Consider the following 17,451-nt stretch of genomic DNA (forward strand, 5'->3'; position numbering starts at 1 on the left):
AATTATAAATTGTTTATTTCTTAATGAAAATACGTAGAAAAAATATTTTAGTTTGTAATTGATGTTGAAGAGGAATATTGAATTTTAGAGTTACGGAACTCACGATACCTACCGAAAAGGAAGAGAAATTTCAACCACGAACAAAACAAGAGTTAAAATTTATACCTATCCACACAGAAAATTCGTAAGAATCCATTTATACTGTTTTATGATAGGATCCTATACAAAGTCCAGTAATAATTTATATTCTTCATTCAACTTTTAGTGAATTTTCTTTTGCATTTTTTTTTCAAAATCTCAATCACAGATCTTAACTTTTCACTCTTTTTTCATGTTATGTTGGATATTTAGTAAATTTCAAACCTCTATGATTTGAATTCTGTCTGATTTTAATAACTGGGAAATTTTTCTCTGAAAATCATTACTAATGAAATGACTCTGAAAACTTGAAAAAATAAAAATAGTTAAAAAGTAAATTTTAAATCTAAATTTTATAAAATATTTGTAAAATAAGGCTCGCATATATGTATATATTTTCAATTTTTTATGTGTTCTTGTAAGGTGAGGTTTGCATCTCACATCTTATGCATGGGATAAGAAATCAGTGGGTGGTCCGTTAGTGGCCCGATATCGGGTAAAAGAGAATGTTCAAGAAAGTTTGTTATAATAGATTCTAACTTGACTCTGATACCATGTTAGATGTGTGCTTAAAGCCTAACTCAACACCACAAAACCGGCTTGTAAGATGAGGTTGCACTTCACTTATATATTATGAATTGACCTTATCTCTAATCGATGTGAGACTTCCAACAATTTGTGAACAGAAAGAGTAATCAAATCGGAGCTCAATCATGTTCTCTAATTAAGAAACCAATAACCAAACAAGGTAGATATTTTGACTTGAATGGAACAGTATCCAGCAAAATGAAGTAGATTCTGTTTGTTTTGGTGACTCAAATAAAATTGTGAAGAGAAAAGAGACAAGGTTATGTACGCGGCGACATGGAGCTATGTTTGATTGCTTCTTAGAAAATGATTGTAAATTATAAGGAAAAATTGTTAAGGAAGATTTATAAGGTATCCACAACCACAATTGATGGATCAGATAAGTTGCAAATTCAAAAGGAGAACAAATGGTGGACCAGAACCACTAAACCTTTCTCTTCAACCCATGTTCAAAGGTTCTCTTCTTGAGAATTTTTTGACAAGTTTTTTAAAAACAAGATTGTAACAAAAGTTTCAGGTTTAAAAACAATACTTTTGTGATAATTGATTATAAGATTAAATAAGTTTTTGTCTTTCAAGTTTAGTTAAAATTTGAAATTAGTTTTCTTTCGAAAACGTTTGACCAATTTAGTCATTTATTTTTAAAAATATGTGAATTTAATCATTTTAATCAAATTATGTTAAGTTTATCTGACGTTTGAAGAATATTTCATGATAATATTTAAATTGTTTACACCATTTGACACATTTTTATTTCAATGTTAAATCAAATATTATCATAAAACATGTATGAAACATCAAATAAACCTAACATAATTTGGTTATAAGGATTAGATTCACATATTTATAAAGTTTGAGAACCGAATTAGACCAAAGTTTTTTTTAAAAAAAAAACTAAGGGTTAAATATGTTTTTGGTCATTCAACTTTCAGTAAATATTGAAATTAGTTCATTTCGAAACTATAGACAATTTACTCATTCATCTTTCGAAATACGTGAATTTAATCATTTTAATTAAATTTTGTTAGGTTTGTTTGATGTTTCGTACATATTTCAGGATTGGATTTGAGTTGTTTATACTGTTTGACACATTTTTGCTTTAAATGTTAAGTCAAATATTATTATGAAACGCGCTTTAAATGTCAAATAAACTTAACAAAATTTGATTAAAATGACTAAATCCATTTATTTCAAAAGATAAAAAACTAAATTGGTCCAAAATTTCAAAATAGACTAATTTCAAAATTCACTTAAAATTAAGATACTAAAAACATATTTAACCCAAAAACTAATTCCAAATTTCACTAAAAATCGAGAAAAAAATATATTTAACCCTCGACTATATATCAACGAATTTAAAGTTTAATTTGACATATCGAAAGAAAAAGCTATTCAAGATTTTGTATTGTATATATAATATACAAATTAAACACAGACTTATACAAATTAATGCTGAGTAACCAATTAAAAATATCATATAGGAAATTGGTTAGGGTGTTTGAGAGGTTCTCTAGTGGATGAACATGAAGGAACGCAAAAACTTTGAGAAAATTGGAAAGTGGAGAAGTTTATTCTTGGAATATGCCTTTTGGTTCTAATACATATATACTTCTGCACTTCTCCTTTATCAGTTTCCCAGTAACAATGATTAATTAGGTTAACCACTGTCTCAATAATTTTATTATATTATTCAATAAACCAGACATTGATCTTGTTTGAATACTCTTTTGCTGAATATTTATAAAAAAAGTTGAATTCATTATGAGGAAGAAAGTGGTATATGGAGCATTAATTATTGAGTGTGCTGCATTACAGTCTTTTTGTGTATAAAGATACCTTATATATGGTGCAATTTAATTATCTGGATGGAAAAATTGTTTAATTATTGTGCCTCACTATCAATTATTTTTTACTGTACAACTATTTAGCGTTGACCCTAAATAAGTGTTTTAACATGTGGTTTTTCTTTTGTCCAAGTTTTTCTTATATATTATGTCAATACAATTTTCTTTAACTATATTTTATATATATATATATATATATATATATATTTTAAATTAATCTTATATCTAGAAGACAGGAGATTTCAAACAATTTTCTAATGCATCTTCGTAATTTTGAAATATAATTGCATTTTTTTTAATAATATTTTTGGAACAAAAGAAAATACATGTTTTGAAATACCTTTCTAAAATATAAATGATATTTTCTTAAATCAATTTTTTAGAAAAGGTTTTCTAAAACACAAAAAATGTGTTTTAAAACAAGATTTCTCTCTTGTTTCTTTGTTGTGAAGAACGAAGTCAGGGGTAATGTAATTGACAATAGGGAAGGGTATTTCAGTCTTTTAACATTATTGGAGTTGTGTAGTTATTAATAGTGCGGTGCAGAAATAAAAAGGTATCACGTAAAATAAAATAAAATAATTTATTTTGGTTTGGGCTTGGCGCATTTCGAACTCTAGAAATATTATCCAGCCCAATCGAAGCACATTCTCTTTCTTTATCTATTTGTTCTGTGAAAACTGATTTGCAGAGACGCTAGCAGATAAACCTAACACACGAACCTCGAAAATTCCCTCAACACTGGAGTCGCTAAGTAGGACTCGCTGGAAATTGATTCTGGGACTCAGGTTAGTTTTCTATGATACCAGTCTTATTCTAACAAGGTGCTGCATAATCTCATTGAAAACAACTTTCACAGTGTGATTCAGATTCTTGGATTGTTTCTTGGCTTAAACCTAACGAAAACCAAAGCAAATACTGATGTGATTATAATGCTGTGTTTGTTTTTTTCATTTTTTAATTAGTTATGTATTATCCGATTCAGTGGCCATTTTCAGCTGTTAATTTTTAATTTAATCTTAATTTGATTTTTCGTGGTTTTCCTTCTTCGATCAGTTGATCAACCATGATACAAAATGGTTGCATTTTATCCCAAGGGTGTGCCCCTGTGAATTCTAGCTCACGCAACCATGTCTTACCTAGTAGCTCTGTCGTTCGATGCGCTTCTCGAATGTCTGCTAAGGTTGCCGCCTCAATCACCCGAAGCTTTTCGCGACATAATTTAGAGTGTAAATCCTCGTTTCCAAGAGGTTCGTGCATGCTGTTCTTATCTGTTCTCTCGTTCACTTTTCCATTGGTCATGTTTTGAATTTTTGAGCTTATTATGACTTCTGAGAATATAATTTGACCCTCCATATATGTAAATGACAAAACATTTAAAAGTATGAGCTTAAAATCTGTGCACGGACAGTATAAAAGGCTGTTACATTGTCAACCAATCAGAATTCATCATAGGGATGTTTTTCAAGGTATTTATTGTAATAATTTAGCAAAATTAGTACTCATAAAGTTGTGATTGGATAACGGCGTAAAATCTCCTGACGCAGTTAGTGTGTGCGCTATTTACTCTAGAAGTATATTGTGTTCTGTAGGAAAAGGGCTTCAATGGTGTATTATGATTAAATGTGGTTCTTTTAGATAACAGCTGATTGAAGGTGTGAATATAATGTTTAGAAATTTCTTACTCGGAACTCATATTTGAGATTATTTAGGTAGTTAGAGTGAAAGGTAAGAAACTTTTCTTGCATAGCAGTCTGTGTAATGTCAATCCGAACTCCATAACTTTATAATATATTTGGTAGAAAAAAGGGTCTCAATGGCCTTTAGTGGATCATTATCATTATTAAATGTTGTACTTTTAAGTAACACTTGATTAGGGGTACGCACTTAATGTTTAGAAATTTGTTAGTCAGGTTTCACTTTAGTCTACCTTCTCTTTGCAATAGGCTTCCTTGATGATTTTATTTTCTAACTGAATTGTTCATACAATCTCTGTGGTAGGAATGGCACTTTCAAACGTGTTTGCCGCATCAAGCTTACGTTTAAGTGAGGGTCAAAATCTTCTCTTTCGCTCTTTCCCTGTGTTACCCAAGTTGACCAAGTCGAATATGGTCCCTAGAGCATCAAAGGATGTCCCAACTAGCTTCCGTTACCCTCCAATGACCAAAAAACCGCCATGGTGGTGGAGATCATTAGCATGCCTACCTTACCTTATGCCTCTCCATGAGACATGGATGTATGCTGAGACGGCATATAATCTTCACCCATTTTTGGAATTGTTTGAATTCTACACGTACCCTTTTCTTATGGCAATTGGGAGCCTGCCTAGCTGGTTTCTCATGGCATACTTTTTTGTTGCGTATCTTGGAATTGTGAGGAGAAAAGAATGGCCTCATTTCTTCAGATTTCATGTCGTGATGGGAATGTTATTGGAGATTGCCCTGCAGGTTATAGGAACTGTGAGCCGCTGGATGCCACTATCACTCTACTGGGGCAAAATGGGAATGCATTTCTGGACTGCTGTATCATTTGGTTATCTCTTTACTGTTTTGGAGTGCATAAGGTGTGCTCTTGTTGGTATGTATGCTGACATTCCTTTCATCTGTGATGCAGCATATATCCAAATTCCATATGATTAACAAGGAATATATGTAAAGAAGTTTACCCTTCTATATCACTTTTTTGTTGTATCAGAGTTTTTCTTGAACAACATTGTAGAACAAGTAGTTCTTTTAGTGATTATTTGTGTGGGAAAAAAAATATGTATGAGATATGATTTCCTACTTATTTGTATTGACTTTATGTGTAGTCTCAGGGGTTTAATCCCTCTCCTTTCCTCTTTCCTTTGACATTCTCTTCAGTCAATTTCTATTACAAATGCACATTATCTTCTAGATAGTTAGTCCTTGTGTAAGATACCAATTTTAAGCGTACTCATGAACTTGATTAGTCTACAAAATTACTTTGAAATGGGAGATTGATATGATTGTATCAATTAAGGGTATTAAATCTCTATATACTCTTGGTGTGATTCAAGATTCCCAAGTTTTGTTACTAAGCATCAATTTTACCTGTTTGAGCTTTTTCTCTTTGAGGATTATGGATGGGAGTGGTCAATTTGGACAGAATTTTCTTTGGAATATAACATCGTAGTTTATGCCTCATGAAAGCCTCATTCTTGCGACATATTACATTTTACTTTGATTTTTTTTGCACAAATTTCTATATATGTATGCAAAACAAAAATAATTAATGATTAGTTGCTTTCAAGTCAGCCTATCTCTGCCTCTTCCTTTGTGGATTCCCAAGCAGTAGTGAAAAGGAAGACTTTGTTAAGGCTAGAATTAGTGAATTTGAGTGTATAAAGCAAGTTTGATATTAAGTGTAATTTTGTTCATCTAGTGCAATTTCTTTTTTATTACTTGTGGTCAATTTGAATAGAGGCAAAATTAATTTCATGTAATTACAGCTTACCATGTTTTTTCTATTCAAATCACGGGTGTAAAATTAATAATGATACGAACATGGTAAATGCCATTCAATACGGGGATAAATTTTTAACAACTATTCTGAAATTTCAACGCCTTAATAAATATATGCAATTTTTTTTAAGAGTCAAATGTATAAAATATATTTTTAGGAAAGCTTTTTACCAATTTTATTATTTTTAGCTAAAAATCAATTTGGGAGATTTTTCAACAGACATTAGTAAAAAAGTGGCTAAAAAAAATCTAACCAACCTTAGTGATACAATTGAAAAAAAATTCAATCTTGTCAATGACAAAAACATCAATGTTGACACAAGTATCAATTGAAAAGTATTATCAACTAATAATTTTAAATTATAAATGATGTTGTATTGGAAGTAATTAAAATCCTTTATAAAAAATGAATAAATTTGAATTATTTTATTTCAATAAAATATCTAAAATTAAAAAAATAAAATTCAAATTTAACGTGTTTGATTTTTTTTTAAATGTACAAAAATTGACTCTCCAAATACTTACCAGGGGAGTTCACATTTGGCAGTGTGGAATAATTCTTCCATTGACACATTGCAATAAAGAATGGAAACAAAATTTACATGATGCTATATTTTATGATCAATCTAATTTAGAACAAAAATATGAAAATAAAAATACTACAATATCATTATTTATAAATTAACATGTTTTATTGTCTCTTATACTAAACAAATTAGAATATCATTTTTTTTACCAAAAACCTACAATATCACCACTACACTTTTTTACCAAAAACCTACAATATCAACACTGCACTTCAACGAAATAGATAAATTGCAAGGACTAAAATATCACAAGCACTAATTTGCAAGAAATTCCCATAATTTTATTGCAGAAGTAAACAAAACGAGTCATGGGTACATTTGATCCACGCCGTCAATTTTACCATCTTCGTCCCGTTGTATCTTAGCAGATAGATACTTACACCCTACCAGCACACCGAACGACGACGTATTTGCCATTTGACACTACAGAGTCCAGTGGCATTCTCGTAAATCCTCGCGTTAACTGCAAAATGGCGTTCCCTTCTCCTTTGTTTTCCATCTATCATCATATTTGCACTCTTTAGCTCTGCACTGCCAAGCAAACCTTGCGCTCTTTCTCTGTCTCTCTCTCTATATCTTCGATCTAGTGGTCTCTTCGAATCTGGCTTGATCTCCGACGAGTACTCGCGATAAAAGCTTCTTAGTTCCTGCAATCAATCTTCGAAAATGGTGAGTTTCCTCTCTTATCCCTAACCCTTCGTTCTCAGCAATCCTAGATCTGGAGCGGACTCGCTTGGATTTAATGTTTTCTTATTCCTATTTGAATTTCAATTGATTGTATATCCGAGACTTCAAAGGCTAGCCTCCTAATTTAGTTCTCAGGATTTCAGTTACTCCGGGATCTATTGTGGAATTGTGCATTGACTCTTTTTTATTTGTTTCTTTGTTTTTTGCCTGCTTTTGCAGCCTCTCCGACTCGAAATTAAGGTACTCTTCTCTTTGTATTTCGTATTGAGGTTTATTTTTCGAGGAATGTCTGATAAGTTTGGTGTTGAGAGGTTTTCTGTGATTTAGACTTCCATGCAACCGAGTGTAGCGGAGTGTATTACTTCCTGACTGCTTAAACTTGTGTATTCTCGTGATATTTGAACAGCGAAAACTTGCACAAAGATCAGAGAGAGTGAAGTCTGTGGATCTACATCCTACAGAACCATGGTAATGCCTTGTCTTTGGTTGTGTTGTTGCAATTTTACTCTGGAATTAGTTTAGGATATGTAGCTAGATTGGTAACCATCACGAATGACTGGATGCTACTCCATCATTTGGTTTTTCTCAAGCATGATCTCTACAGAGTTAGGGATAGTTTGTGAGCATTTGTTATTAGTGGCTATGTCTGTTTTGTGGGACTACTGTTACTTATGTGTTTTACTGTGGAAATTCGAAAGATAGGTAAATAGTGGATGCTTGGATGTTTCACTGAATTGTGTGATGTTGCTATAATTAATACAGGATTCTGGCAAGTTTATACTCTGGAACTGTCTGTATCTGGAACTACCAATCTCAGGTTTGTAGATCTTTCTATTTGGTTTTTATTTTGTATTGAGAAATATAATGTTAATTCGTGCATGTTGGCACCTGAGTCAGACACACCATCTTTTGCATGGTGCTTATGTACAGTGATATGCTGATCCACAAGTAAATGATCTATTTATTATGTCTTCTTCAAAATTCAAAGCAGTTGCATAATTTATTCCTTTTGTTAAAAAACTACTTTATGATTATATATTGTTTGACAGCAATGTTCAGAAAATGTTGGTGTTCTACTAAAATATTAGGATTATATATCTTAAGCTACCATGCTCGGGAACAGTTTTGAGCTTCTATAATTTTCATTACTTTTTGGCGAAGCTTCTTAAATAAAGTTTTTGATTGTTTGTTTCAAATAATTGTATAGTTAATTCATGCCTATTATTGTGCGACAAGAGCTTATAGAAAAGTGTTTAATTAAGGTGTTTTACCCAAACAGACCATAGAAAAATTAAACTTTAGCAGTTTAGCTTTCAAATCCCAACCAGATTGAGTTGCTTCCACTTTAGCCTATTGTTTCCTTATCTGCACCAGGTCATAGACATCCTTTGTAATAATAAAAATGTTGATGAAATGCTAATAGGTACTCCTACTTTACAGAAATTGATAGTCTAAATATCCCATATAAGGGATGGCTATTTTTGGTGCATTTCCTCCCTTTTGGACATTATTGATGTCCTTTCACTGTTGATAGTTGAGCTATCTGATGATGTGAGCGCTTTTGTAGATTTATTATCCGCATTAACTATGGCTTTTTTCTCCTCCTCTTTACCCAAAAAAAAAATATCATCAATGATTTTGAAGAATTATAGTCTTTTTTTTTTTGAAATATGAGGGAAAACCAAGAAGAAAAATGCTCCTGTACTTAGTTTTGTATATTCTGTGTCGTGTATTTGGTTTGTGTTCTGCTAATATTGAATGAACATATCCTTCTTGCGTATTCTATGATGACTTCATGGCCTCTCTTCACTGTATTTATAAATTTTTAGGTTGGTATTAATAAAAGACAACCTCTACCACCTGTTCATATATTTGTAATTTTCGCTACACTTTATTCAAATAGATATTCCTCATTAATTTCTTTGGAGATTTGTCTGTGCAATTAGTTTAATTTTTTATCTTTTTATTTCAGACCATGGCAAAGTCTTTTGAGGTTACTGAGTTACCAGGTGTGTGAATTTTTTAGTCTGTTTTGTTGTTTGTATATCTTCCTCTTGATTCATTTTATTTCGTTCTCTTTTTATATGCGGGTCTCTCATATACAACTTGATTTTTGCAGTTAGGTCAGCTAAGTTTATTGCTCGCAGACAGTGGGTTGTGGCAGGGGCAGATGATATGTTTATTCGTGTATATAATTACAACACAATGGACAAAGTTAAAGTATTTGAGGCACATACAGATTACATTAGGTGTGTTGCGGTTCATCCTACCCTTCCTTATGTGTTGTCATCATCTGATGATATGCTCATAAAGCTTTGGGATTGGGAAAAGGGTTGGATCTGTACCCAGATATTTGAGGGACATTCTCATTATGTCATGCAAGTGACATTTAATCCTAAAGACACAAACACCTTTGCTAGTGCATCTCTTGATCGCACCATAAAGGTATACATGTGTTCTTCTTGCTAGTTGTTTCGTCCATTTTCTTTGTTTATTTCCATACACCTATTGTAAATATTAAAAAGTAATGCATTAATACTGCTATCTTCACTTGCAGATTTGGAATCTTGGCTCCCCTGACCCCAATTTTACACTGGATGCCCATCAAAAAGGAGTGAATTGTGTTGATTACTTTACTGGTGGTGACAAACCTTATCTAATTACTGGTTCTGATGATCACACTGCCAAGGTTTGTTTTCTATTTTGTGTTTCTTCTTTGTCATCTCCCGTTTAATTTGTTTTCCAATAAGTATATATGGATAGGAATTATCATGGCAATAAAACCTTTAAAACAGGTATGGGATTATCAAACCAAAAGTTGTGTCCAGACTCTAGAAGGTCACACACACAATGTATCTGCTGTATGCTTTCATCCTGAACTACCTATAATCATTACTGGATCTGAGGATGGCACAGTGCGCATTTGGCATTCAACAACTTATAGGTAATTTTATGTTTTTAACAGATTACTGAGTTGGGAGTTTTATTTTTTGCTATTTAATTTTGTGCATTGTTCTTGCCATTTTTGTCAACGTCACTCTATCATAGGAACTTGAATAATTTGATTTTGGTTTATTTTTTTTATCACAGAATGAAATCATGACTTCTTTTTAAAAAATTATGATATTGTTTTCCACCTGTTGCTTCACCCATTTTTTAATTACTTGAATGCCTAAATTTGATGTTCATTTGAGAATTTAGATATTTGGTCGGGAAGAGTGTATTGTGGTGCTTGATTCTTATATATATATATATATATATATTGTGACCTTGCTCCATGTTACACTGTTTGAAGATTTTATACCAAGATTAGTTTGAAGTATATATGAGTTTATGGATAGGTTCCAGTTATTTTTAAAGTTTAATGGTGGTATAATCTGCAGGCTGGAGAACACATTGAACTATGGCCTTGAAAGAGTTTGGGCTGTTGGATACCTGAAGGGTTCACGTCGGTGAGTTTTTTGGATTAAATTGTGAAAGTAATTACTAAGTCTCATATCTACATGACCATGAATCATTGAGTGGAGGTGTAGGATAATAGTGTCTATTTCAACCTCAATAATGAAATACTCACTCCTGATTAGATTACTGATTAGCAAACTTCTTTCTCTCCTTGTGTCATGGATCTCGTTTGCTTTAACTAAATGCAGAACTTTTTTTTACTTTTTTCTTCTCGTGATCATTTGTCATGACATTATCTAAATTACAAAAATCTTTCTTTGAAGGGTTGTGATAGGCTATGATGAAGGTACTATTATGGTCAAACTTGGTCGAGAAGAACCAGTAGCCAGCATGGATAACAGTGGAAAAATAATTTGGGCTAAGCACAATGAAATTCAAACTGTCAATATAAGGAGTGTAGGAGCAGATGTGGAGGTTTGGGCTCTTTTTAACCTTTTTTGTCCATATAATACGTGAGAGAAAAGTTGAAACTTGCTTTAGTGACACTAGTACCATGTATTTTAGATTGCTGATGGAGAAAGGTTACCGTTGGCTGTTAAGGAGTTGGGCACCTGTGATCTCTATCCACAAGTGAGTGAGCATTCCTTTTCTTTGATATTAAGTCTCATTGTTTTTCATTCTTGTCTACTTTTATCGATTATGCTCACATTAGGCAACTCTTAAAGGATACAAGCAGCAAGTGTGTTACATTATTTAGCAATTCAGACGTTTTGGTATATCAATTCTGGTTCTGACTTTTTATTATGGTGATTCATGCCTTTTTTCTTACATTTTTTTTAATTCTGATTGATTTTTTTTTCCTCGGTATTGTATTTGTAAGCATAAAGCTTGCCATTGTTTTATCGGATTGAATTGGTCATCATCTCCGTGGTTCTTTTGCCCATCATCTGTTTATGTAATCTGTGTATCAATGAGTATTTATTTAAATAAATATAGGTTTTATTGTGTATCAACTAGTTGGTATCACAGACTATTCTTTTCCTGTATTCAATCCCTTCTCAAAGAAGTGAGCTTCAAAGTAATAGTCTGCCCCATAAGGTTTACTTATCACCACTAATTTAATTTTTCATGCATGTTCATTGGTGTCTGACCATTGGTTTACTTTTATATTCAGAGTCTAAGGCACAATCCAAATGGGAGGTTTGTTGTTGTTTGTGGAGATGGGGAATACATTATATACACTGCTTTGGCATGGAGAAATAGATCATTTGGTTCTGCCTTGGAGTTTGCTTGGTCTTCAGATGGGGAGTACGCTGTAAGAGAAAGTACGTCGAAGGTCAAAATTTTCAGCAAAAATTTCCAGGTTGTGCTTCACTTTTCTCTACTCTTTCTTTTTATTCTTTATCCGAATAGCACAAAAGTGATGACCACCAAATTCTAAATAATTTGTTAAAAGGATGGGCAAACTGGTTTCTGCCTATGATTTACTGTTACAAAAGGGACCATGTAATAAAACTATGGTATCAGCTAATTTTCCTTGACCATTGCATCTGACTAACATATGGGAAAAGTGCTTCCATTGCTGCTAGTAATAAGAGATTATTGATTTTTATTTTAGTTGCCTAATTTGGTTCACACAAAAATTCTCCCATCATTTAGGATGTCTTCCAAATGAAATTTGTTGTCTAATAAAGTTTTAATTGGGGACAAAATTTGTATATTTCAGGAAAAGAAGAGTATCCGACCAACTTTTTCAGCTGAACGAATATTTGGAGGCACTGTATTGGCAATGTGCTCAAATGATTTCATCTGCTTTTATGATTGGGCTGAATGCAGGTTGATTCGTCGTATTGATGTTAATGTTAAAGTAAGTGCTTCCATGAGGTGGCATCAGCTTTCTGCTTTTATTTCTTTCTTTCTATGTCTTGTTAATTTTGTTAAATTTTGTTGTGTCAGAACCTCTACTGGGCTGACAGTGGTGATCTAGTGACAATTGCTAGTGATACGTCATTCTACATCTTGAAGTACAATGTGAGGATTCTACAAACTTGATCCATTTTTTACAATTGTTGAGTTTCTATGTGAAGTTGTTGTTTTTTCCTATGTTTTGGTTAAATGAATATCTAATGGCACTTTACTGGTGAAGTGTGGTAAACATTTTAACTTCCTTTGCCGCAGCGTGATGTTGTTGCATCATATTTAGATAGTGGAAGCCCTGCGGATGAGCAAGGTGTTGAAGATGCCTTTGAGCTCCTACATGAAATGAGTGAACGCATCAGGACCGGGATCTGGGTTGGGGATTGCTTTATCTACAACAATTCTTCTTGGAGGCTTAACTATTGTGTTGGTGGTGAGGTATTATTTCTTTTCCCTTTTAGATTACAAAAATGCATATTTATTTTTTGAACTTGCTGTAATATTTTTCTTTGTCTTGATGAATCTCTTATTGTATGTATATTTATTGAACAAGGATCCTACAATTCCTGATGATGCATTTCATTATGAATTTAGGTAACTACAATGTTTCATTTGGACCGTCCTATGTACTTGTTGGGATATCTTGCCAGCCAGAGTAGGGTCTATTTGATAGACAAGGAGTTCAAGTAAGTGAATCAATGGTTTGCATCATTCAAAACCACTCAATGCGAAATCCTGATTTTTTCTTCTTTTGTCTATTTTACTCAGTGTTATGGGATACACACTACTTTTAAGCTTGATTGAGTACAAGACACTTGTCATGCGTGGTGACTTGGAAAGAGCCAATGAAATTCTACCATCAATTCCTAAAGAACATCATAACAGGTAGTAGTTATTTCTTGTTACTTTGTTACAAAATGACTTTTGCTTTCATTATTTAGAAATTATGTTTGATATGTTTTTGTGAAAAGCTTTTCTTTTTGTATGGCATTGTGTTATAAAATTATGGAAAATTACTTACCAAAAACAATTAACACAATGCCAATAATTTTCATGCACTACATGCCCTTTTTTGTTTTTTGCAATTAAGGTTCTGGTATGATTCCATGAGTAAAAATACCATCCAGCTTAAAATTGGAGTGAATAATCTGACACTCTCATGTTCAAGTTTTTTGTGCGCTTGTTAATGATGATACTTTACTTGGCTTCTTTGATGTCATTTTGGACTCACTGTAGTCTTCTTGCTTGTTCATTATTTATCACTGCTTGCTTTCTTTAAGAAATTAATATATAATTATATGAATATATACTGCATTTTTTTCTGCTGTCCTTGACTTAGAATAGACTACAGTTTTTTGATGTTCAGATGTGACATACACGCTAATTGCAATTGTTTATTTGTTTCCTTCACTAGTGTGGCTCGTTTCCTAGAATCACGAGGAATGATAGAGGATGCTCTTGAGGTAGCTACTGATCCTGACTACAGGTTTGATCTAGCCATTCAGCTTGGAAGATTAGAGGTTGCCAAGGTAAGTGCACAAGTTCATATTTTCCTGCGAGTATAAAACTTGGGTTTCGAGTTTTTTTGCATTTCTCATGTGCATGAGTCTAACTTATGGGGTTATATTTTCATTATTCTTTTGCAGGGTATAGCCACCGAAGTGCAGAGTGAGTCTAAATGGAAGCAATTGGGAGAATTAGCTATGTCTACTGGAAAGGTGTTTTTCTTTATCAAATGAGTTTCTAGGGTTTCTTTAACGTTTGGCTGAATTACATTCCTAAATATAGTGCTCAATAAAACCATGCTTAAGAGGATTCAGAAATTTTGATTAGTGCCAAACTATGAAGCCCAAATTCTCCAGAATTAACAGCGTCGTTATAGTATGTTATTTTACATTACACCAATACTTGTAGAGTCTTACTATGTGCTTAGATGGATATGCGGGGACCATTTTCTTAGAAAAAACATATTGATTATGTGTTTGGGATGCTGTTCCAATCCAGCTGTTCCTTAATATTTTTTAGCGCAAATGGTTGTTTTTCAATTTGACCCCAGATTTTCTGCCACTGGTTCACACACGGCACTTTCTCAACAAAAGGGGATAGGGCTAGGTTTACTAGTGTTTCTCATTTTTCGGGTCCTATATTATGCATCAATATCTTGCTTGTCACTTTGGCTTGTGGGTATCATGTTGCTTGACTTGCTTCAGTTCTTTTTCTAACAATGTTCCGAGTATTGCACATCCTCTTGAGTTTGGATTAAAGTCTCATCTTCACTAACCATTTGAAACAAGTCACACATGGCTCTGGTTTTGCTTATCCTCCTCACCCCAATCTAAGCGTTATCTTCCTCTTGCATTTTACGGTGACTGTGGTAAGAGGAATCAACCAAGCTTTTATAGTCCACTTGTGGGAAATTCAGCAATCACTTAGTCAAAATAATGAAACTATTCATATGTTGTTTAACAGAAATCAGACATGCCTATGTTTTATGAGTTTTTCATCATCTAATTGTTTTTAGAAATGATCTTTCTGTGATGGAAAACATTACAATGGGATAAAAGAAGGAATTTATCAAATTTGAAGAGATCCTAGGATCCCAATTAATAATGTCACTCTTCCATTGCTTCATTAAAACTTCCACAAAATAGAGCATCATTATTTATTACTCAATCCAAAAGCAATCCATTATGAACACTCCATTTCATCTCCTTCAAAAGTTCCAATTGTCCCAGAACTCAGTGCTGATTCTGATGCATGATTAGGAAGTTGAATATTTATTCTATTCTTGTTGTAATTGATAATAATTCTGGACACTTGATATTGATTGGTATTTGGTATCTTTCTTGTTCTTATGCAGCTCACTGTATTATTTGTTCTTGCAGTTAGAAATGGCTGAAGAGTGTTTAAAATACGCAATGGATTTGAGTGGATTATTGCTGCTATATTCTTCTTTAGGGGATGCTGAAGGAATATCAAAACTCGCAACTCTTGCTAAAGAGCAAGGGAAAAATAATGTTGCATTCCTTTGTTTATTCACGTTGGGTAAACTTGAGGACTGTCTTCAATTGTTGGTGGAAAGGTAATATTTTACGGTTGTAATCTCTTGTTTATGATATTACTGTACCGAGAGAGAAAGGGTTAAGGTAGACTGCCGTTTGATGTAGCTGTGTTATACTTTTGACAGCAATCGTATTCCAGAGGCTGCTTTAATGGCTCGATCCTATCTCCCAAGCAAGGTCCCAGAGATAGTGGCAATTTGGAGAAAAGATCTCAGTAAGGTAATTTGTTATATATATCAGATTTAGTTATAACTGAACAGTCTGAAATTTATGCTGTTCTCTTGATATTAGGTAGGAATTTCTGTTCACAGTCCATTTCCCTGTCCTGGGATTCTTATCATATTGACAGGGTACATGTGGATTAAAAATACAAATTCTTATATCTATTCGATAATGTGCACAGGTTAATTCAAAAGCGGCAGAATCATTGGCTGATCCTGAGGAGTATCCTAATTTGTTTGATGATTGGCAAGTTGCACTTGCTGTTGAATCTAAAGCTGCAGAAACAAGGTCAGCGGGGAAATGCATACTTTTTTTACAAGTATCTTGTAACTTTGGTCATTTATGTATTACTCTGTATGGTGTGCTAAACTTCTGCCAGATGTTTTGTACTAATTAATTGTTTTCTTTGTAGAGGCGTTTACCCTCCTGCATCAGAGTATGTGAACCAGGCTGATAAATCACATATCACCCTTGTTGAAGCTTTCAGAAACATGCAGGTAGAAGAAGAGGATCAACCTCTTGAGAATGGGGACTCTATCCACGAGGTAAAATAAATAGTATAGCTAACACCGTACATAAGTTCTCAACATTTTCTCCTAAAATGATATAGTATCCTTGTGCTGCTACAGAAAGTATAGCCTAATAACCCCAATTGGATTGTCAGTGGTGTTAGTGTGTTTATGCTGTTTTTATGTTCTTATGTCCCAGTTGACTGAACATAATGGGGAAGAGCACTATCCAGATGAGCGTGAGGAACAAAATGGAGAGGAAGGAAGCCAAGAGGAGGCAGTTGTAGTGGATGCCGATTCTACGGATGGTGCAATCCTCATCAACGGTAATGAGGCAGACGAAGAGTAAGGTAAAAATAATGGAGCCCGAAAGTCTAAAAGCATTGGGTTGGAGCCGCGCCAAAATTGAAGCTTTATCTCGGGTGATTGCTTCTCAAGTGCCTATTCTAACTCCCATTTTGACAACTAGCTGCTTTTACCATCATTACTATCACCTGAGTACCTGCAATTCTCTTTTTGTTCTTTTCAATGTACCATACACTTTATTACAACTAGGCTGTATATTTTGGGAAATAGAGAGGAAGTTATAAAAGTATGTCCATTTTCAGTAGACGGTGACCAAATCTCAGAACACATCACCAATTTTTCCATAATTTTGTACGGCAATTTGGCTTGGGATTTTGTAACATTTTGTTGCTTGAGCAATCGTGGTATAATCCATGCTAAACGTTTCCTGTAAACTTTTTGTTGTGCAAGGGATGATGAGGTCAAGATAACAACGACTACTAGGTATATTTTATTTTTCATCTTAAACTTTTCAAAGAAACAACAGCACTGTCTCATCTCATGCAAGAGGTCCACTTTAAAAAATCAGTACAAACTTATACTTCGCAAGTTTGTCTACTATTGCGTTAAATACAATTATGAATATCTCTTTCAGATGTCTATTTTCTATTTTAATTTTTGTATTAGATTTATTTGCCTTCACCTTTTACTCTCTGGACAATTTTTTC

At 33.3% G+C, this 17,451-nt stretch overlaps 2 protein-coding genes across 2 annotated transcripts; both read left to right on the top strand.

Moving 5' to 3' along the window:
- The first annotated feature begins 3,218 nt into the window (after positions 1-3,218).
- LOC114166271 (protein TIC 20, chloroplastic-like) lies at positions 3,219-5,413 on the top strand. The gene is made up of 3 exons (XM_028050988.2): positions 3,219-3,358; positions 3,627-3,820; positions 4,572-5,413. Exons 2-3 carry the CDS (start codon positions 3,637-3,639, stop codon positions 5,207-5,209), a joined length of 822 nt encoding a protein of 273 aa, XP_027906789.1. The 5' UTR covers positions 3,219-3,358; positions 3,627-3,636; the 3' UTR covers positions 5,210-5,413.
- A 1,622-nt stretch (positions 5,414-7,035) lies between these two features.
- Positions 7,036-17,217, top strand: LOC114166269 (coatomer subunit beta'-2-like). The gene is made up of 24 exons (XM_028050985.2): positions 7,036-7,308; positions 7,546-7,566; positions 7,733-7,794; positions 8,089-8,143; positions 9,299-9,335; positions 9,446-9,771; positions 9,884-10,015; positions 10,122-10,270; positions 10,710-10,778; positions 11,052-11,202; positions 11,293-11,358; positions 11,903-12,091; positions 12,455-12,595; positions 12,685-12,759; positions 12,907-13,083; positions 13,240-13,331; positions 13,414-13,530; positions 14,060-14,174; positions 14,292-14,363; positions 15,531-15,727; positions 15,833-15,926; positions 16,111-16,217; positions 16,342-16,474; positions 16,638-17,217. The coding sequence occupies exons 1-24, from the start codon at positions 7,306-7,308 to the stop codon at positions 16,785-16,787; spliced, it is 2,730 nt and encodes a 909-aa protein (XP_027906786.1). The 5' UTR covers positions 7,036-7,305; the 3' UTR covers positions 16,788-17,217.
- Positions 17,218-17,451: the final 234 nt, after the last annotated feature.

This window comes from Vigna unguiculata, chromosome 10 (assembly GCF_037176805.1).
Source record: "Vigna unguiculata cultivar grain cowpea cultivar isolate G323 ecotype 2 chromosome 10, ASM3717680v1, whole genome shotgun sequence".
NCBI classification, from domain to species: Eukaryota; Viridiplantae; Streptophyta; class Magnoliopsida; order Fabales; family Fabaceae; genus Vigna; species Vigna unguiculata.